The 22,430-nt window shown below is 33.6% G+C and overlaps 1 protein-coding gene across 7 annotated transcripts in view; it reads left to right on the forward strand.

Annotated features, from left to right (window-relative positions):
• ADGRL3 (adhesion G protein-coupled receptor L3) overlaps positions 1-22,430 on the forward strand; it is a 915,407-nt gene that overhangs the window by 811,248 nt on the left and 81,729 nt on the right. For all 7 annotated transcript variants that reach the window (XM_030925166.1, XM_030925184.1, XM_030925200.1 and 4 more), the window contains 3 exons: positions 1,147-1,367; positions 14,588-14,654; positions 16,465-16,556. In XM_030925166.1, coding sequence (XP_030781026.1) covers positions 1,147-1,367; positions 14,588-14,654; positions 16,465-16,556 — 380 coding nt within the window. The remainder of the gene's footprint in view (positions 1-1,146; positions 1,368-14,587; positions 14,655-16,464; positions 16,557-22,430) is intronic.

Raw genomic sequence — 22,430 nt, forward strand, 5'->3', positions numbered from 1 at the left:
TAACAAGTAATATAGAGAACAATGATTGATATGAAAAACATGGGTAGAGTGCAGCTCAGCAAAACTTGTCTTTACTCTCCTTGCTAGCGAGGTGTCCTTTTCTGCACTCCACGTAGTGTTTAGGACCAGCTTTCTTTCTAGCTCCTCAGATGTAAGACTTCCTGATCTCTCCTTCATTGTCATCTTTGTAACCCAAAATTTGACCTGCCCTTTTGTCTCATTTCATAGAGATTATACTCACCAATGAATTTCTATTACTCTGATAACTTCTGTAAGTTTGCTGCCCTTTTCTAGTAGCAGTTATAGATTTTAATCAGGGCTTCCTATAAGGAACAAGAACTCAAAGAAATGAGAATTCAGGAACTGACATAAGGGTAAGAAATTGATAGTTGGTCAGCTGAAAATTGTAGTACTTTAGAAAACATACAAAAATAAGAACTGGCTGCCCTTTTTGACCAAACTTGTCTAAACCAATATTTAGTACAATAACAAAAAAATCAAAGAAAGAAAGCAGTTTGGGAACATTTAAGTAGATCCATTTTTATTCATGTTCACCATGAATTTTCTAACACCACCTTAAATCCTTTTTGATACCAGGCAGGGAGAAATAAATAATTACTAATAATTAATTTCATCATGAAACAAACAAACAGTAATAATCTCATCATGAAAAGACTGCAATTAACTACACTATTTAATTTTCCCCTTAGTTTTAATGTTTCTCTTTCATTGACTATTGAAGAACTTACTCGGTTAGTATGTTCTAACTCTAACTCTAACTCTAACTCTAACTCATGATTATGGCCAAGAGAAAAAAATTCTTAAAATCTATTTTGAAATATTTTTGCACATCTTTCAGGAATAATTATTCATAGACTCTTATTAGAATTTTTTCTAAGTATTTTTTTTTATTCTGATGATATGCTGTCATCCATAAGCCATTATTAATGTTAAAGGCAGTTTTCAAAGATAGATTATATTTAAGTATGTTAGGTTTAATATCTGTGTTTTAAGAATCTTCCCTAGATGATTATTTTGCAGACCTATTGTAATGCAGTTTCGGTAAATATTTAATTTGGTTTTATGGCAGTTCACCAGTATCCCATGTGATAGTGATTTGACTAAATCATTTGTTCCTTTTCCTAGATTGCCTGTGCTGTTTTCGCTGCCCTCTTACATTTCTTCTTCTTGGCTGCCTTCACCTGGATGTTCCTGGAGGGGGTGCAGCTTTATATCATGCTGGTGGAGGTTTTTGAGAGTGAACATTCACGAAGGAAATACTTTTATCTGGTCGGCTATGGGATGCCTGCACTCATTGTGGCTGTGTCAGCTGCAGTAGACTACAGGAGTTATGGAACAGATAAAGTGTGAGTTTATTGTTTTCTTTCTTTTTAAATCTAGGTGAAATAAAAGTGTTGGATTTTCTTGGAAGCTAAGGTCTTTATATTACCTCACAGCAATAAATGAAGAAACTGAGCAGCAAATGTGTATAATTCAATCCATGGTTATACTTTGGTTATGATGTAAAAAGAAAAAGATACCTTGAGACTTACCATGATGCTGTTTTAAAACAGTATAATTTTTCCACATCCACATCATAACCTTGTGTAATTACGAAGAGATCATGATTTTATTTTTCTTCAGAACATTAAGACATTAATCAAAGGAAGAACTAGCTGTATGAAGAGCTGTTTGCTAGTATAGGATGGTGCAGTCCCTGACCTTGCTGGCTTCTCTTCTTCCTGACAGTCAGTTCAAGTCACTGGAAAGCCTTTTATGTCATCAACAGAAAGAGTATAGGAGCAGGGACAGCCCGTGTTTTTCCCCTTTTTTCCTGGGTAGACGTTGAGGTAGAGTGATGAATTTTGCTTTCAACATAGCTTTAAATTGGTAAGACATACCTATCAAGATGTGAAGCATATTAACATGGAGTTCAGAGAAAAATATGCTTGTAATCTACATGCATATAACAGTTGAGATCTCTAGAGTAAATCAAAGTTTTATGAGAAGATTAGAAAGTAAACCAAGATAGACCTCTGATGAATAATCATATTTAGAACATAGCCTCAGGAGAAAAAATACAAGTAGAGAAAAAGAAGAGGTAAGCAGAGGCTTAGAAAGATTACCATGAGGTTCAGATTCAAGGCAAGGGAGAAGAAAGTCTCAAGATGGTGTTTCAAAACACCATTAGTGACCAGACACAGTGGTGCATGTCTATAAGGCTACTCAGGATGCTGAGGCAGGGGAATCGCCTGAACCCAGCCTCTGAGATTACAGAGAACTGTGACCATGCCACCTTACTCCAGTCTGCATGACAGCGTGAGAACTCATCTCTAAGAAGCAAAACAAAACTAAAACAAAAAACCACCATCAGTGGTGTTTTATGTCAAAATTCACTTAAATAAAAAACAAAAACAAAAAATTTGACCTCTAGAACAAGTCTTTTTTTTTTTTTTTTTTTTAAGAGGCAGGGTCTCTATGTTGCCTGGGCTGCTGGAACTTCTGGGCTCAAGTGATCCACCTGCCTCAGCCTCCCAAGTAGTGCAACAGCCATTTTTGCAAAGTACTGGAAGCAGAAGTCAAATTGGGAGGTGTGAAGAGATAAGTCAGTAGTAATAGTGTTATTTACACCTGGAAGTAAGTTGATTGAAAAATAGTGAAAATATTAACTTATGTGATAATCATGAAGGAAGATTTTAAATATGAAGTCTTAAGCATGTCTAGGGTGAGAAGAATCAAATTAATAGGAGGAGATTCGTAGAGAGAAAATTCCTTATGGTACATATGGGCCAAATGAAAGCGAAAAGTCTTGGGGGTTAGAATGACACAAGACTAAACACAAGATTAGGAAACTCTTGATTTATTAATAAAAGTGGTCTTAGAATTTGCAAAGTCCATGGCACTAATTTTACAGGTGAGAAAATAAAATACTAGATTAATTAATTGCGTTGCCTGTGGTTATAGAGTTAGTTGGTAGCAGAGGTGAGATAAACCAAGTCAGGTTATTTCAAATCAACTAGGATTTTTTTTTTTTTTTTTTTGAAACTGTAAAATGACCTCACTTTTTTGAGGTGAGTGTGAAGAAAAGGACAGGCAAGGTACATTTTGAAGCAGAGGAACTTTTCCATCAAGTAAAAGATGCTGATTTCTATTGAGTGAATAGGTGAGGTCACGTCAAGAGAACGGATTTGAAAAGCTTTGAAATGAAGACTATGGAAAATGTTCTAAGGAGCCAATTAGATATTAATAAAAAGATTTTCAAACAGCAGTGAAGGCTCAGATGAGGTTAGATAACTTCAATTTGTACAGAAGTTAATAAGCCGAATTTCATGACTTTCCACCGGCAATCAGCAGTCTGAACATGCTGGCAGTAAAACAGCTTGCTTCTCAGAAGTGAGGATTCATAAAAAGGGAACGACAAGAAGAGGACGCCAGAATTATTGGGAGCATAGTTAAAACAGCATATGTGAACTATGCTATTTTAGGCACCAACACTACAATTAAAAGAAGACTTATTCACGTTGAGTCTTTGTCTTGAGTATAGTGACAGGCTGTATAAAACCATTTGTCTAAATATGCCAATAACTATTTTTTTTTTTAATCTCACCTTTGTGAATTGTAATCAAGTCTGTGATTTTTTTCTGTTAATTCCAGTGACATCTGTGATACAGACTAGGATTAGCAAAAAAACCACACACACACACAAAACACATTATCTGAGGTTGTCCCTAAAGATATCTTAAGGATGTTAGGTTGATATAGGTTTATTTGTTTTTTTAAATAATATCTTTGATATATTCATATAACATAAAATTCAGTCTTTTAAAGCATATAATTCAGTTGTTTTTAGGATGCTCATGGTATTATGTATGCATCACTATTGTCTAATTTTAGAATATTTTCATCGAAACAAAAAAGAAAGCCCCTAGCAGTCATTTCACCTAGATCATGGGACTTTACATTCTTCTCAATGCATTTTCTACCACGAAATTGAGTAATATAGTTATCTGTGACCTTATACTATTTCAAATATTGTTGCTAAGTAGCTCCATTTTGCTCTCTTGAAGTTCCAAATTACATTTTTATTTTACATTAATTTTTTTCTCCTTAGGTATTTGGAAATTGTCCTGTTTCTGAACTCATTCAGTTTGTTTGGTTTGTGTTTTAGTCATTTACTTTGAGACAGATGTCATTTTGTGGATAGTAGAAATCTATCTTTTCTTAGAATCAATAATATGTAATCTCTTGTGACTTTGTTAAAGCTTTGGCCATCATTGCTTTAATTTCCTGCACCATAACTGGAAGCTCTCATTTACTGACATTATTACTGTGTGAGACTAGGGGCTAATTTATTTCCCAGGCACTGATTTAAAACAAGCCTTAATAACAGTTCAGTTTTGCAATTATCACTTTTTCCAACACAAAGAGAAGCAAAACAGATATAGAGAAAAGGGAGGGTAGATGGAAAATAAAGAGGAAAAGACAGAAAATTTCATTATTTCAATTATTTCACAAGCAGGCATAACACATTTTAGTGTCTTGTTGTACATTTTAAATACATTGTCCACAGAGAAGCCTTCAGTATACATGTAAAAAAATGTTTAACTTCTACTTTTTGGGAATTCATGCAGTCCAACATCTGTACAGTGCTGTTTTGCCCACTGAAGAAGCAGATACTGAAAAGAGAACCAGTACTGAGCCATGGTGTTTACTTGAAAAGTTGAATTGAACAGATTGTTTCCATCAGGATTTAATCAAGACATCGCAATGAAAATATAAGCCATTAATTTTTACGCAACTCAAAGGATTTCTATATATAGAATTATATATCTTGTTTCTTATCATCGAGACTGTCTTTGTTCCAGTTTCTCCTGCCGTTACGCATTGCTTTTATTTTGTTTTATTTTGTTTTTGAGACGGAGTTTCACTCTTGTTGCCCAGGCTGGAGTGTAATGGCACGATGTTGGCTCACCACAACCTCTGCCTCCCGGGTTCAAGCGATTCTCCTGACTCAGCCTCCGGAGTAGCCGAGTAGCTGGGATTACAGGCATGCACCACCATGCCTGGCTAATTTTGTATTTTTTAAGTAGAGACGGGGTTTCTCCATATTTTTCAGGCTGATCTCGAACTCCCAACCTCAGGTGATCCGCCAGCCTTGGCCTGCCAAAGTGCTAGGATTACAGGCGCAAGCCACCATGCCCTGCCTGCTTTTATTTTATTTAATATGACATTTCCCACTCCCTGCTCACCATGTGCATCTTTTTTGCACACATCTCTGCTGTTTCAAGTTTGTTTGTTTGCAGTGTCACCTTCCTCTGTACTACACTGATTTTTTCAAGTATGAAAATGTATAGTCCACAGCCTATAATACAGTGGAATTAGCCAGAAATCAGAGAAATATTGTTAACTATTTTCTTTAAATTATTATTAAGCTCAATACAGTAAAATTGTATGTCTTAGAAATCTTTTTTACTTGTTTTTGCAACTTCATGTTTCTTAAGTCTTTATTCTTCAGACTTGCCCACTTAGAGTACATCTAGAATAAAACCATTGAATGTCTATTACAATAATTCAGATAATAGACATATCTCCCTTTTCTCTCCTCTTAATGTATTTGTTTATTATACTGACAATGAGGCTTTATTTCTGAAACTTTTAATATAATAATAATACCTTACATTTCTAAAATGTAGAGAATTATATTTATGGTAGAAGATAAAATCAGAGATAAAATTGTTTCATAGGTTAAATAAATGCTATTTTGACAGATATGGCGATAAATATCATATTCCATCTGGCTGATGGATTTTGATGTTTTTCTATGAAATGTTGTTAGGGCTATTGAATTTATTATTTTATATAAAACACATACACACAAAGCATACAAATTTGATTCTGAGAAGTTGCTTAATTTGCCATCAATTTGCAGTGCTTGTAAGGAGCCATTATTTGTTTAACAAAAACTTTTTATCTGTACTGACATTATATTCAAGAATGTACTTAGAATAACATTTGGTTAAAATAATTAGATATTTTAAAAATCCATTTTGAAAAACAATAATCTTAAAAACAAAACAAAACAAAACAAAACAAAACAAAACTCTGCTAGTAGACCACAGGTATAAATTGCACTGTTAATAATGGACATTTATTTTCATTGACCTCTTTCTTATATCTTTTTATGTCTCTCATACTGTTATTCATATAGATATTCAGTGGGATGACATCAATATGATACTGTCAGAAGAAAACTATAGCGAAGGCTGGCACTGACTTAACAATAATTCAAATGGGACAGATTTGGAAATTCAGTGCTGAATACTTTGGTTTTATGACCTGAAACTAATCACTTCATTTAAACTTTAATTATTCCAATATTACCAAAGCATGCAAACTGTTTGAACAGTAAATTTTTATTTAAAGAAAAAATCACATTGATAGTTTATAGCATTTTCCACTCAATCTCATGTATGGAAAAGCAGTGGTTACCATCATGAGTCGATTGGAAGAAGGAATTAGAAGTGGGTACCAGGAAGAGGGAGAGAGGACACTGGGAAGGGGTTAAGCCCAGAGAATTGTCTAGGAGAGAAAATCTGGGCTAAAAAATTGATGAGTGGTTTCTAAATATGTGGATGAAGTCATGAACATTTATAATCGATCAGAATATTCTTGAGTACTAGAAGAATAGCCAAGCTGTTAAAAATAATTGAAATCAAATTTTATGATCTGAAAATTGTTGTAAATTATCTATTAAATTTTACATTTGTCTTCCCAGCTCACTAGCTTAAGAGTATCTCTAAAAGGGGTAATCTCTCCTCTCTTAGTTAAAAGACCCCAGACTTCCTTATTTTCACTTCATCATCTAACCAGCATAATCGTGTAGGTAGAAAAGTGATTATAGATTTTTTAAAGATATCAGATTAGAGTATTATTCAAGAAAGAGATTAGTTAAGGAACATTGAACTTGATGGTACCTGCAAGTTATATGCATAGATTTATTTAATTACCTTGTTCACAATTCCTTAGCATTTCAAATTCATAGAAAATCATATTTTCACTTAAGGAGTATTTTTCTAAGCAATTATTATATGATGTTATAAAATGTTCTTATAACATTTCATTGAGATAAAGCATCTGCCTTGCTCTAATATTATCACCAGGTGTGTTTGACTATAGTTTGGCCAGTAGGAAATAGTACAGATAATGGAGAAGTATTTGTTATTGACATATGAAGGTCGTCATTCAATATGTCTACAGGGAGTACATGTATATGTTTATATACTATTTTATTCAAGGCCAAGAGCATTTTATGTGTATGTGTAGTAAATGCTGAAGGGTTATTGTGTCATCATTTTATCATCCAGAAAGCCAATGATTGATTGGACATGTAAAATTATCATCATATATACAAGAATTCTGGGTTGAGCATAATTTTTTTCTATTAAGAAGTTATCCATACTAGAACTATGTCAGAGATCATCAGGACCACTGTGCTGTTATTTTTAAAATGCAATGAAACGCTAGACTTAAAATTGAATATTGGACCTGAGTTCTTATTGGAATCAAAGAAGTGTAACAACTTCCACAGCTATCATTAGACATCTAGAGCATCATGTATAATATATCATGACTTTATTGATTAGGATGGCTACATTAAAAAGTACATAGTGACAAACATTGTTGAAGATGTGGAAAATCAGAACCCTCATATATTGCTGATGGGAGTGTCAAATGGTGTAGCTAGCTATTTCAGAAACTCGTTCCACAGATTTTCAAAATGTTAAACATAGTTTTGATCCAGCAATTCCACTCCTAAGTATTTATCAAAAACTAAAAAATAAAAACTAAGGACCACGTTAAAACTTGCATACAAGAGTTCATAGCAGCATTATTTATGTTAGCCAAAACATGGGAATACCCAATGTCCATCAACTGATGAAAAGATAAAATGTAAAATACCTAAATGATGGAGTGGTTTTTTGGCAATAAAAATGAAGTATTAACACATGCCATAAAATACATAAACCTTAAAATTATTATGTTAAGTGACTAAAGCCAGTTATAAAAGACTATATATTATATGTTCGCATATATATAAAATGTCCAGAATAGGCAAATCTTTAAAGACAGAAAATATAGTGGTTGCTAAGATTGGGAAGAGGGTGGATGGGTCATTGTAGGGCAGTGGGAGGTCGAAAATGGGGAGTGACTTTTGGTGGGTACAGAGTTTCATTTTGGTAAAATGAAAATGTAAAATTAGATTATGCTGATGGGTTCACAACTCTTAAATATACTAAAAACCTTGGAGTTATACTCTGTTAAATAAATGATTTGTGATATATAAATCATATTGCAGTGAAGCTGTTTAATAATACTAAAAGTTTCGCTAACATCGAGATGACCTTATATTTAGAAAGATCTGATATTTTGACTTGAGAACTGTTTCAGTAATCTGTGCATTATATACAGCATATAAATTTCTCACCTACTCATTGAGAATTTTTAATTATCAACCAAGCTACACCTTTAGTTGTTGTATAATTTATATCTTTATTCTCTGGAGAAACATCTAATAGCCACAGTGAGTTTGGAGTCAGGTAGACTAGAATAAAATTCAGTCTCAACTACTTATTATCTGTGTGTCTGTGGGTAGTTTACCCGAGTATCACATTCCTAATCCGTAAAGTGGGAGTTATTATAAGTACCTTGCAAGACTCTTCCAATGTGTGAAACTCTGTGTGTGTGTGTGTGTATTTATGAATCAGAGTATGTATATACATAAAGTATATATTTGTATATAAACAATATGTATATATGTAAAGCATATGCTAGACATCTGTGACTAGCATAGATAAGCATTTATGAAATTAGAACTTTTATTATTACTGGTACTATTATTTGGCTGATACAAATGAAGAAATACAGACATGATCAGCAACATTGTTTTTAATTATAAAATAGATTGTATTAAAAAGCAACCATTCACTAGAGTAGTGATTACAATTCTTGTTTTTTTTTGTTTGTTTGTTTTTACCTTTCAGGTTCAGAGGTACATGTGAAGGTTTGTTATATAGGTAAACTTGTGTCACAGGGGCTTCTTGTACACAATTCTTATGATATCATCTTAAGATGAGACCATGGCAATCACTCAACATTTAGTAGTATTAATAAGTTATAATAGTTATAATTCTTACCTTTATAGTCCATCATAGAATGTAGTATGCATTTTGCTGAAAAAAATAATGAAACTCTTTTAAAAACTATAACATGTTGAGGAAATAAAGACAACACAATCTATTTTTGATATATTAGAGGTAGTGTTTAATTCTAAGATCAAAACTGTAGCAGAACCTCAAATGCTAGTCTTGGCCACCACTGATTTCACTGCATCCCTGTATCACTCCACCAACCTTTTTTTAAAATTCATGTACTTGCTTGCAAAGTATTTCAATATTAGCTGTATGAATGTGCTGTGATGAAAATGGCATTAAAAAATCCCTAACAATCATATTATGCAATAAACTGAGGACTAGATTTATTATACTCGATGTATATACCTGTCCCTTTTTTCTCTTCTTGTCCAGTTTGTTCCTTTCTTATTCTCTCAATCTTGCCAGATATATTTATAAATATAATATGAATATTATATTTACATATTATATTTATATGCAAATATATTTATAATGCATCAATACACAAATATATATTTATAATATTACATATAAATATATATATTACAAATATAACAATGTCAGCAAATATTACAGAGAAAAGGATATTATATAGTTAAAAATTCTCATAAACAACTTGCTCTGATTAAGCCTTGTGAATTTCGTGATCTAATAGTAGCCAACAATTGTTTACTGGTTACATTCAATACTCATCAAGAATAATTCAGTCTGTGATTTAGCATCCTGTAGAAAGTGAAACAAACATATTGCTAATTTACATTACCCCAAAAAACTTTGGTTAATATTTTGAAATAGAGTAATTCACAAGGACAAAGACTACTTATTCTTGTGGGTTAACACCAGTCTTTAGAGTTTTGAAATCAATAAACTTGTATAATTCAGTAAGACTTCATCATGTAGCTAGCAATATGTGTTACTTTTATTATTTGAAAAAAATTGTGCTACAAAATGAATTTCAACAACATATTTGTATTAGATAAATGAAAAGGAGGTCAAGTCAAGGTTTGTGGTATATGACAAGTGTTTCTTTGAATTACAGGATATATCTAATATCAAAAAGTTTTTACTATTGCCTCAAATAAACATGAGTGTGGTCAGAATGCACCTGCTTTCTCAAGTCTCTTATCTCTTTTGTTACAGTACTTTTATAAATATAATGTATAGATGATAGACAATGATTGAATTTCATTTATAAAAAAGAAATTGCCATATCTTAAAAATTAAATGTGAATGGCCAATCCAAATTACTAATTTCACAAATTAAATGTTGCTAGATAGATAAAGGCAATTTTCAGATAAATTGTATTCTTCAATAGCGGGTCTATCTTACCATTCACAAGCTGGACTTCAGTGTGTTTAGTGTGATAAATTGTTCTTCTAGCTTTGTCTCACCTTAACCAGTGTTTTTACCTTGTATCTAAATGTCATTGAATGGTCAGACTTATAACTCTGAGGTAGGATATATGTTCTCAGGCATGTATACATACACCCCACGTAATATTCTTCTCCACCTTAAAGGCTGAGTGAATTGTTTTAACATAGGCACAGTGAACTGGGACAGGAATCATGCAAATTTTTAAGGTACTTAATAGGAAGAGGAGGAAATACAGAAGGCTTTGAGAAAGCCAGCATGTGGCCAGAAACAACAGCAGGTGTGGCCATATGGCAATCAAATTAGAAAAGGGATTCTTGCCACACAGCCTTCCAGAAAAGAGTAAAGCCCCAGCAGCCCTCATGGAGGGATGATTTGTTAAGTACATTTTACTTATTTTATGTTGCCTCTTTCACTGTTCAGTTCCAAAGGAAATGTAAATCTATTTTGCCAAACTGATATAAAAATTTTTCTTAAAGAATAAAAATAATCATTTTGAAATGCCCTTTTACATTTAGAAAATATCACTATGCTGAAAGCATATTTCCAAATAAAGCGTTAGCTAAGCTGAGATCATTTTCAAAAAAGCAAAGTTTTGCAAAGCTATAATTTAATCATACTATTATACTTTATTGAAACATTTGGTAAGATTATTTAATATTTTAAAATTCCCTTAGTCCAAGACAACTGTTAATAATATAAAGGTATTTGTTTAAGATTCCTTAACTTGCAAAATAATCTTCTATAGAAGATTATGAAACACATTTTCCTATTAAACATTTTTCTGAAAACGTGTTTTAGTTCTTAGATTAGCTTTCAAAAACTTGTTTGACCTACAAAATAATGAGAGTTATATTATTAAGTCATTCTTAAAACATATTATTACTATTGTATCATGTTGCTATAATTTCAGCAGCATTCATGGGCTGCAGTTGTGTGTGTGTGTGTGTGTGTGTTTGTGTGTGTGTGTGTGTGTGTCTGATCTAGTCTGGGAAAATGTCCATGTTTTGGTCTCGTCCTTCATTGTTTTTTTGTTTTTGTTCTTGTTTTGAGATGAAGTCTCGTTTTGTTGCCTTGACTGGAATGCGATGGCATGATCTTGGCTCACTGCAACCTCTGCCCCCAGATTCCAGAGATTCTCCTGCCTCAGCCTCCCAATTAGCTGGGATTACAGGCACCACACCTGGCTAATTTTTGTATTTTTAGTAGAGACGGGGTTTCACTATGTAGGCCAGGCTGGTCTCGAACTCCTGACCTCAAGTGATCTGCCCACCTCGGCCTTCCAAAGTGTTGGGATTACAAGCCTGAGCCATGTGCCCAGCCTCCTTCATTGTTTTTACCCTGAGGGAAAAAAGGATATTTGTTCAGAACTCAGACCTTTGAAAATCTTCCTTCCCCAAGAGTTTCTTTTTTCTCTCTCTCTCTTCCCCGGTCTGTCGCTCTCTCTTTTTCTGTCTCTCTCATACACACATACACCCAATCTCTCTCTCTTTTATTACATTGGTGACAAGCTAGCCTATGATCAGAATGAAGACAATGTTCATATTTCAACCTTGAATTCTCTGGTTTGTTTCTGCTTATATTTAGCACTACACTTCTATTTCATATGACCAAGTTTTTTGAACACCACCACAACAAAAGGGTAACTAATCATCCAAACAAACCAGTGGTGTTTAAACATTGATTGCTTCACTAATAGCATTTTTTCAAACAGGATTATTGTGTTTATTTTGAATATAGGAATTATCTTGTCTACATAAAAAATGGGAACTCGTAGTCAGTTTCTTTTTAGAGTGCCTATTGTACTTCTACTGAAATTAGTTTACATGTATTTAACTTAATAGAAGAAGGCCAGACTTCGTTTTTCATTTTTGTTTTGTTTTTGTTTGAGACGGAGCCTCACTCTGTTGGCAGACTGGAGTAAAGTGCCGGGTTCATGACTTACCACAGCCTGACCTCTTGGGCTCAAGCCATCCTTCCACTTCAGCCTCCTGAGTAGTTGGGACCACAGGCATGCATCACTATCCCCAGCTAATATTTTTTTACTTTGTAGAGATGAGGTCTCACTATATTGCCCAGGCTGGTCTTGAACTCCTGGGCTCAAGCCATCCTCCTGCCTTAGCCTCCCAAAGTCCTGGGATAACAGGGGTGAGCCACTGTGCCCAGCCTCTTCATTGTTTTAAAATGGGCTTTTTGTAGGCAACCTGTTTTGGTTCAAGATTTTTTTTTTTTTTTTTTTTGGCTTAAAAATCTAGCTCTTAAAATAAGTTTAAAAGTTATAGCAAAGTAAAGGAAGCCAAAAACCATAATAAACATCATTGCCTCCATTACTCAGATATTAAAACTGTTAGCATTTTAGTGTATTTGCTAACAGTAATTACTAACCTAAAACATATGACTAAAGCCCATTTTGTTCACTTCTAGTGCTCTCTACTCTTATGTGAGAGACAACCACTAACATGAGTTTGGTGATTTTTTTTTTCTTCCCATTAAATAAAATAACATACATATATCCATCAAAAATGTATTGTGTATAGTTTTTAATGTCTGTGTGTGTGTATATTTAACACACTATATTATATATACATTTGATATAGTTTAGATTCTGTACCTTACTTTTTTACTCAACTTTTTTTTTTTTTTTTTTTTTTTTTTGAGTCAGGGTCTCACTCTGTCACCCAGGCTGGAGCACAGGGCTGTGATTTCAGCTCACTGAAGCCTCAACCACCCAGGTTTAGGTGATCCTACCACCTCAGCCTCCTGAGTAGCTGCAACTACAGGGACACACCACCATGCCTAGCTAATTTTTGCAGACACAAGATTTTGCCATGTTACCTAGGCTGGTCTCAAACTCCTGGGTTCTAGTGAACCACCCTCCATGGCCTCCCAAAGTGCTGTTATTACAGATGTGAGACACCACACCCAGCCCCCAACTTTGTTTGTTTTTTTTATTTATCCTATTGACATATGTAGATCTACTTCCTCCTTTTTAACTGTTTTATAACATTTCATCATATGAATAGAAAATATTGTATTTATTCATTCCTTTTTTGATAGGCATTTCTAATTTCCCTTCTTGACAGTTTTTCTGTTATTCCATTATTACTTAGGTTTAAGTAACTTTTATAATCACAGAAATATTTGAGTACTTAGGATTTGCATGTTTATATTATATAGCAAACCAGTCTTGAATATTTACCACTGGAGCTATTTTCTTCTTATGCCTCAACTATAGCAAAATGGCAAATAATTCAAGATATTATTTTTAACATCAAATGTAATTTGTTCAAAATGTACATTAATCTTTCTCATAACTAGTCACTTCCATTTTGTCTTCCTGTCATCCTGAAGAATGAAAATGTAATTTCCCAGAGGTTTTAAGAATTGGGGGAGTATTAAATGTAGCTGAAATTAAGTGATTAATAATTTACTTCCGGGTCATGAATCAACTTCATGGGATGCTAAGGATCATTTGCTACCCCAGAAGAATGAGCAGTAACAATGCACTTTTTCAGACTCCAGAAATCTCAAAGGTTGGCTGCCCAACCTAATTAAACTTCAATCTTCTGATACCAAATTTATTTCTTCTTTGTACTGCATTTCCTCAGATCTTCTTGACAGGAAAATGTCACTTTGCCTGACAGCTGATAGACAGGTTATGTAGTACCATAATTGAAGAGAAAAGGATAGCTTAAAGCTCCTCGATTTAATGGCTACGTGTATGGCTTTTTCTTTCTTTCTCTCTCTTTTTTTTTAAGTTTCTATGACAGACACAAAAGGCCTGAGCAAATAGGCCCAGTGCCATTTTTTCCTGCTTCCTCCAGGGGTAATTATCTTACTCCATCAATAGTGCTGTCAGAAATTGAGCACATAATTCAGCATTTAAATGAACAAGCAATGTAATATTTCCTGTCTCCCAGTGGAATGCTTTGCAGCTCACATTCTTCTCTGTCACTCGCTCACTCTTGATGTATGTCCCATACCCAGTCCTTGAATGCCTTCTCTCCCTTGTGTTTCATTGCAGATGTTGGCTCCGACTTGACACCTACTTCATTTGGAGTTTTATAGGACCAGCAACCTTGATAATTATGGTAAGAATTCCTAATTAACTATGTGTTTCCCAGCTCAAGATATAAAACTTTCACTATCCCAGTTCTGACTGTCTTTAATTTACAGATGTTAATTTGGGGAAAGCATGTACTTATTTGACCCAACATAATTCAAGCAATTAAACACTCATTATAGTCTATTTTATGTTGTAAAATAGTTAATCAAAACTGGTGGGAAAGAAAATATGCATTTACAAAAGCTTATGGAGTGTTATAGCTACTCAAGGGTCCAATCCAACATAATCCATTTGGTTTCATAGATATTTGAACAGGGATGACTCTAAGGTTGACAACAGTGTATTTCCGTTATTTTTCTTTTAGATAATTTGAATTGGGAACTGATAGAGCTTAGAAAGGTGGGAAAACACCTGACTGTTCCTATCAGCTTTGTTTTTTAAAAGAATCTTGAAAACTTTAAAATTTAAAAGCAAAACTTTAACACTTTACTTGAGAATGGCACAATCGCATTAGGCATACATTCTGGAATCATGCTTCCTTTTCCGTTTTTAGATCCATAATATTCTGATTTCAAAAATGGATTAACTTAATTTAGATAAAACTGTTAGTGTAATTGCTTATATACTTACCATTTTAAAAATACAAAGTTGCTATCCATTTTGTGAATAAAATGTTAGCCTATTGACTTTGGATAAATATAGGTCTCCAGTTTCTTATCTGAAATCTTTGGGACAAGATGTATTTTGGAATCAGAAAGTTTTCAGACTTTGGAAAGATGATATGGTACATACACTGCATAATACACAATAACCCTATTGAGGAATAGGCAGTTACCCAAAATCAAATACATCAACAAATACAGTGGAGACTAGGCAGCACTCTGTAATCAAATACAATATTTCAACAGAGAAAGAAAAAAAAAAAAGGAAAAGTAAGAGCAAATAGTGGAAAGACCATGGACAGCCTTATGTCAATTCAAATTAGGTTTTCCCACCACATAGATTTACTTCATGTTAGACTTTTTGGTCACTGAATGGATTTTTTTTAAATAACTTTCATTTTGCAGACTTTTTGGATTTGGGGATGAATGATAAAGTATTACGAACATGTATTTTTGAGAGAATTTCAGGAGCGCTTCTATTGTCAAGTTGTGGAATATATAAATTAATCAAGTGGTAAAGGGCAACTCACTATGTGGTTTTTTATACAGTTTACCTGTGTGTGATATATGAAGTTTACATCAGAGCTTTATGTTTTTCTGTTTTGTTTTGTTTTAAATTTTATGCTTTCTGTATTTCCAGTGACATGACAATACCACGGGTGGTTGGTTCCCTTTACTTTAGTCCTAGTTTATTGTAGCATCAGAATTTAACCAACATTTTATAATCCTTTTGAACTAGCTACACAAAAATATATTGATTTTAGTATTTGCATTTTTGTAATACAGTATTTGAAAACATGTCACTAAACAATAAATTTAGATAAATGTTCAGAGTGTAGAAATAGTAACACACCTAAAAATGTATTGTTTTTGTTTTGACATACACTAGACTTTGAATTGTTTCACAATTTCCACAGCATCATTCCAGCTGATGCTGATTTTGTATTTGTGTGATTTGGCATAGCAGGCATAGTAGTGCTTTGTAACTCAGTAGTATCCCAATTCTCAAAAGTAGCTTCTTGCCTTTACTAAAACACTAGGCAGTCATCTATGATCCAATTCCTTTAAAAGTGTAGTGAGACCTAATTTCCCAGAACAACTCATCTGTTACAGAGAATAGATTTGTTATTTTTTTTCCTACTATGCTACATAACACTACCTTTTGCATTCCAGCTTAATGTAATCTTCCTTGGGATTGCTTTATATAAAATGTTTCATCATACTGCTATACTGAAACCTGAATCAGGCTGTCTTGATAACATCAAGTAAGTGATTTTTATTTTTGTTTTCTATAGGTTGCCTTATATTTATACTATAAACTATCCTTTCTATTATACCAAAATCTTACGACAAAAAGATAAAGAATATGAGTGTATTGTCTTTGCTGAATAAGATTATTGATTGACTATCAAAGTGACTTGATCTGCCTGAAAATAAGTATAATAAAGTTCTGTTTTCAAAGATACTTTTTCTCCTAAATTCTAATTTGGAACATGATAAGTTTTAAATATCTATATTCATTTTATCCTGAAAACAAACACAACATTTCCATTTAGGACATATTATTCTGTTTTTTCGTTTGTTTCTTTTTCTTTCTTTCTTTTTTTTTTTTTTGGGATGGAGTTTCCCTCTTGTTGCCCAGGCTGGAGTGCAATGGCACGATCTCAGCTCACTGAAACCTCCTCCTCCCGGATTCAAGGGATTCTTCTGCCTCAGCCTCCCAAGTAGCTGGGACCACAGGCTCCCGCCATGACGCCCAGCTAATTTTTTGTATTTTTAGTAGAGACAGGGTTTCACCATGTTGGCCAGACTGGTCTCAAACTCCTGACCTCAGATGATCCACCTGCCTCGGCCTCCCAAAGTGCTGGAATTACAGGTGTGAGCCACCATGCCCGGCCAGGTTATTGTTTCTTAGAGCAATTACCACATCACTTCCTCACACTCCATCTCTTACTTCAGAGCAATGTGATGAGAGCCAGATGATGGTACCTACAAGTACCAAAAGGGGAATTTTACATCACAGAGGAGGAACCCTGGAATTATGAATCTGGGCATTTGTATAAGAGCTGTTACATGGCTGCCATCTTCTGACAGAGATAAAGAAACCTTCCTAATGTAAACAGATACTTTGTAATATAAAAATATGGCTCTACGTTTTACCTCCCCTTGAAATATTAACACTTAACCTTCTGGGAGCTAAAGTTAAATCTCTCCAGAAGTCTTTATCTATTTAATCATCTGTCAAGTTTGAAAGTTTATTCTTTAGCCCAAGATCTACTTTTGTATGTTCAGAAAGTTCTGCCATGCAGAAATATGAAAACATTCACATTACTTTTCAACAGTAGTAGTACTTTATATGGGCAAAAAAAAGTAGCTGATTTACATTTTCTGAAAAGAAGAATAGCTGCAATCCTTGATATAACAAAAAAAAAAATCTTGTTTCTTTGGAATGTATCATATTTTAGAAAGATAGTAATATTTAGGTGCATATTAGTTATTAAGATACAATATATTGAATTGCATTTTCATATAATTTGCTTATGCTAGTGTTATATTTGTTAAATGCTTTTATTTAAATGAATGTATTTTCAGAAGTTTCATGAGGTAATCTGTGACTTTTCTGTGCTACTGACATTCTCTTTGAACTACCTCAGATAGCAATTATGTCACCCATTTTCCATCTTTCTACATTCAATGCCTGACAGTTCCTGGCCCATAGTAGACCCTCAATGAATATTTACAGAATAAAGTAATATATTAAAGACTTTAGTGCCTAAGGTGTATTGACATTAAGTAGTTAATTTTGTTGAAGGAATTATTTATCAACATTAAATAAAAGGATAACCAAGGAATTAGAAAAATTAAAACATAGTGGTTCAAAATAGAAATTATCTATGAGTAATAGCCTTTTGTAATTCTCAATATTACTTAGTTGAGATAGTAGTCATCATATTGTTTAATTATGTACAATTAAACTGTCCTTCTGAAGTACAGCATTGGTTTCTTAGACTATTTGTTCCTGATGAAATTGAATTTGGCACATATTCAATTTTGGCACATAAAATATATTTATCATATTGTACTTTTACCCACTTTAACACAAATTACATCTTTGTACCTACTTTGTAGTATAAAATAAAACACAAGTAACACTTTATTTATTATTTATATTATATATTTAAATACTAGCAGAAATAAGGGAATAAGACTTTAACATTTATGTAACACTAGGTTATAAATTGGCAAAAAGGATCATTCTTTGTCCTATATTTCAAGTATACTTTTTAGGTATTTTTTTTTCTTTTTAACTTTTTTGTCTAATTCAACAAAAGGTAAAGCCTTTGCTTACTTTTAACTTTATGATTTGTATTTAGTACTGTCACATATTTTAAAAATCAATTTGTTTGTATAATGTTCATATGTATTTCTTTACGTAATGTGGATGAATTTTTATGATATTACTGTTTGGAAAAATAATTAAACATGAAAAAATCAATAATTATATTTAGTGGCATTGGTAGCATCAAGTTTTATATTACAAAGCAAATAAAGCCTTAAATGAAAATATCTTAAATTCAATTATGTCTAAACTGCCTTCTAGATTATATTCTTTGGAAAGTACTTAATCTTCCTGAGTCTTCCTCTCTTTGAAATGGATATAATAATGAAATATACTTGACCATTAAATAGGCAGAAGAACGTAAACCTTTGATGACGCTTTTTAAAAAATTTAGTAAATGAAGGAGAGAAATTGGATAGTTGTTAGAAGGGGTATAGAGGATGGCTTTTTTTTTCTTTGTTTTAATTTTTATTTATTTATTTATTGTTTTAAGAGGTAGAGTCTTGCTCTTTTGCCCAGTTTGAAGTGCAGTAGTGCCATCAAAGCCCACTGTAGCCTAAACCTCCTGGGCTCAAGATATCCTCCCACCTCAGCATCCCCCCTAGTAGCTGGAACCAGAGGCATGCACCATCATGCCTGGCTAATTTTTGTTGTTGTTGTTGTTGTTGTTGTTGTTTAATGATGGGGTTTCATGATGTTACCCAGGCTGGTCTCGAACTCCTGGCTTTAAGATATCCTTCTGCCTCAGCCTCCCAAAGTGCTAGCATTACAAGCATGAGCCACTGCACCTGGCCTAGGATGGTTTTAACTTGAAAGAATTATGAATATGGATATATTGATGGAAAGGAACCAGTGATAGAGAAATTAAGAATATAGGAAAGGAGAATTACTATTATAGTTGTGATGTGAGATTGTGTAGAGAATGTGATCCAGAATAGTGGTAGAGCAATTCCTCTACATTGGATTTCAGGAAGGACATTTGTCCAGTAAGCTAAAAGAAGCCAGGCAGGAGGATCCATTTCCACTGAGATTGAATGGATAAATAATGATAGGTGTGATGCAGATATGTTGGTGGAACTGGGGTAGAGCAGTGAATTGAGGGATTTCTGCCTAGTCTCCTCAGTGAGGTAGGAAAGATAGTTTTTGACAAGATAACAGAACATGTTGAAGAAAAACAACGAGAAAGATATCTCCAGAAAATATTCCTTAATCTTTTCCAGAATCTGAAGAAAATTTCATTTTATTTAAAATACATTATATTAACTGTTTAAGAAGTGGTTGTAAAGAAATCAGCAGGGCATAATTGATAAGGAAAAAAGGAGTTAAGAAGAGTAATAATGATGTTGAACATTAACTAAATCTGAAAATCTGGATTTTTTTTTTTTTAACAAGAATAAAGCTCTGTATAATATGTATTCAAAATAGTATAGGAAATGTGAAAGTGTTCGCTTTAAAGATATAAGCATCATTTATCTGGAAAACTTTTTTTTATTATATTGGGGAAAGCATAAAAGTTAATGTTTACTTGTATTTTTCAAAAATTTTTGTAAAATGTTGAACAAGACAGGTCCCCTTGTTCAATGTATTAAGAATAAAAAAATCACCACGTAAGGCCCCTTGGAAGTCATTGTCTTTCTAAAACAAGTCATTCATTCAGTTACCAAGTATTCATTGCTTTGATTATACATGTTCTTTCACACACATATATCTCCTTTCACTAAAATGTGTTTGCTTCTCCCCATATTCACTGGCACTGTTTTCTTTAAGCCACTATCATCTTCAGAATCACTGCAGTGGTCTCCTAACTTCTCTACCCATATCAATTCTTGCCCCCACCTTCACCATCTAGAGAGATCTCTTGAAAAACTTAAAACCATTCATACAACACTCTGGGGTAAAACTCTTCAAAAAGAGCCCATTACTCTTAACTAAAGGTCAGACTTCCTGCCAAGGCCCATTAAACCTCCCTGATCTAGTTGTCCTTTTCTTTCTTCAGCTTCATTTTATGCATTTTAGCCCTCTGGCCATTCTAGATATGCTCTCTTTTGCCTCAGATCTTACCTCTGCTGTCTCTCTACTGACTTTCGTTTCCCTAACACTATGACTGGCTGACTCCTATTTATCCCCATTAATTGAATTATTATTGTATTATCTTAAAAATTAACTTTTTTAAATTCTAAATTTACTGCAAGTCATCATAGAAAACCCCTTTTGATGTTAATAGAGAACATTTAATTAGTTGGCTTGTTACTATATTAATGAATTCTCTGGAAAAAATAATAAAAATTAGAGTGAAGTAATATAGGTAATATGATTACAGGGGAACTGAGGTATGCCAATTCTTGGATTTAACTAAAAAAGTAATTAAAATTAAATAATACTTGTCTGTATTATTTGCTGCTTGCTTACTTGTCCTTTGTCTCTTTTTCATTCAAATAGGTAATTATAGTTAGAGGAAAGAATTCCAATCATTTGAATTTTCTCATTGAGCTTCTGACAGGTCAAAATCAATGCTTACAATTATCATAGCAAAACTCTAAACTAATTAAAAAATAGTATATGTAAATATGAATAAAACTATTATTGAATTGTTACCAGCACAAAATTAACTTACATTATGGCTGAAGTGCTATGACATGTGAAACTTTAATTTGTGAGGAGCCTTTAGAACTCTCTTGACATTTAGACATGAAGTCCTTGCCCATGCCTATGTCCTGAATGGTACTACCTAGATTTTCTTCTAGGGTTTTTATGGTATTAGGTCTAACATTTAAGTCTCTAATCCATCTTGAATTAATCTTCGTATAAGGAGAAAGGAAAGGATCCAGTTTCAGCTTTCTACTTATGGCTAGCCAATTTTCCCAGCACCATTTATTAAATAGGGAATCCTTTCCCCATTTCTTGTTTCTCTCAGGTTTGTCAAAGATCGGATGGCTGTAGATGTGTGGTATTATTTCTGAGGACTCTGTTCTGTTCCATTGGTCTATAGCTCTGCTTTGGTACCAGTACCATGCTGTTTTGGTTACTGTAGCCTTGTAGTATAGTTTGAAGTCAGGTAGCGTGACGCCTCCAGCTTTGTCCTTTTGACTTAGGATTGTCTTGGCAATGCGGGCTCTTTTTTGGTTCCATATGAACTTTAAAGCAGTTTTTTCCAATTCTGTGAAGAAACTCATTGGTAGCTTGATGGGGATGGCATTGAATCTATAAATAACCTTGGGGAGTATGGCCATTTTCACGATATTGATTCTTCCTATCCATGAGCATGGAATGTTCTTCCATTTGTTTGTGTCCTCTTTGATTTCACTGAGCAGTGGTTTGTAGTTCTCCTTGAAGAGGTCCTTGACATCCCTTGTAAGTTGGATTCCTAGGTATTTTATTCTCTTTGAAGCAATTGTGAATGGAAATTCATTCCTGAATTGGCTCTCTGCTTGTCTGTTACTGGTGTATAAGAATTCTTGTGATTTTTGCACATTAATTTTGTATCCTGAGACTTTGCTGAAGTTGCTTATCAGCTTAAGGAGATTTTGGGCTGAGACGATGGGGTTTTCTAAATATACAATCATGTCATCTGCAAACAGGGACAATTTGACTTCTTCTTTTCCTAACTGAATACCCTTGATTTCTTTCTCTTGCCTGATTGCCCTAGCCAGAACTTCCAACACTATGTTGAATAGGAGTGGTGAGAGAGGGCATCCCTGTCTTGTACCAGTTTTCAAAGGGAATTTTTCCAGTTTTTGCCCATTCAGTATGATATTAGCTTCTGCACATCAAAAGAAACTAGCATCAGAGTGAACAGGCA

This window comes from Rhinopithecus roxellana, chromosome 2, assembly GCF_007565055.1.
Source record: "Rhinopithecus roxellana isolate Shanxi Qingling chromosome 2, ASM756505v1, whole genome shotgun sequence".
Taxonomy (NCBI): Eukaryota; Metazoa; Chordata; class Mammalia; order Primates; family Cercopithecidae; genus Rhinopithecus; species Rhinopithecus roxellana.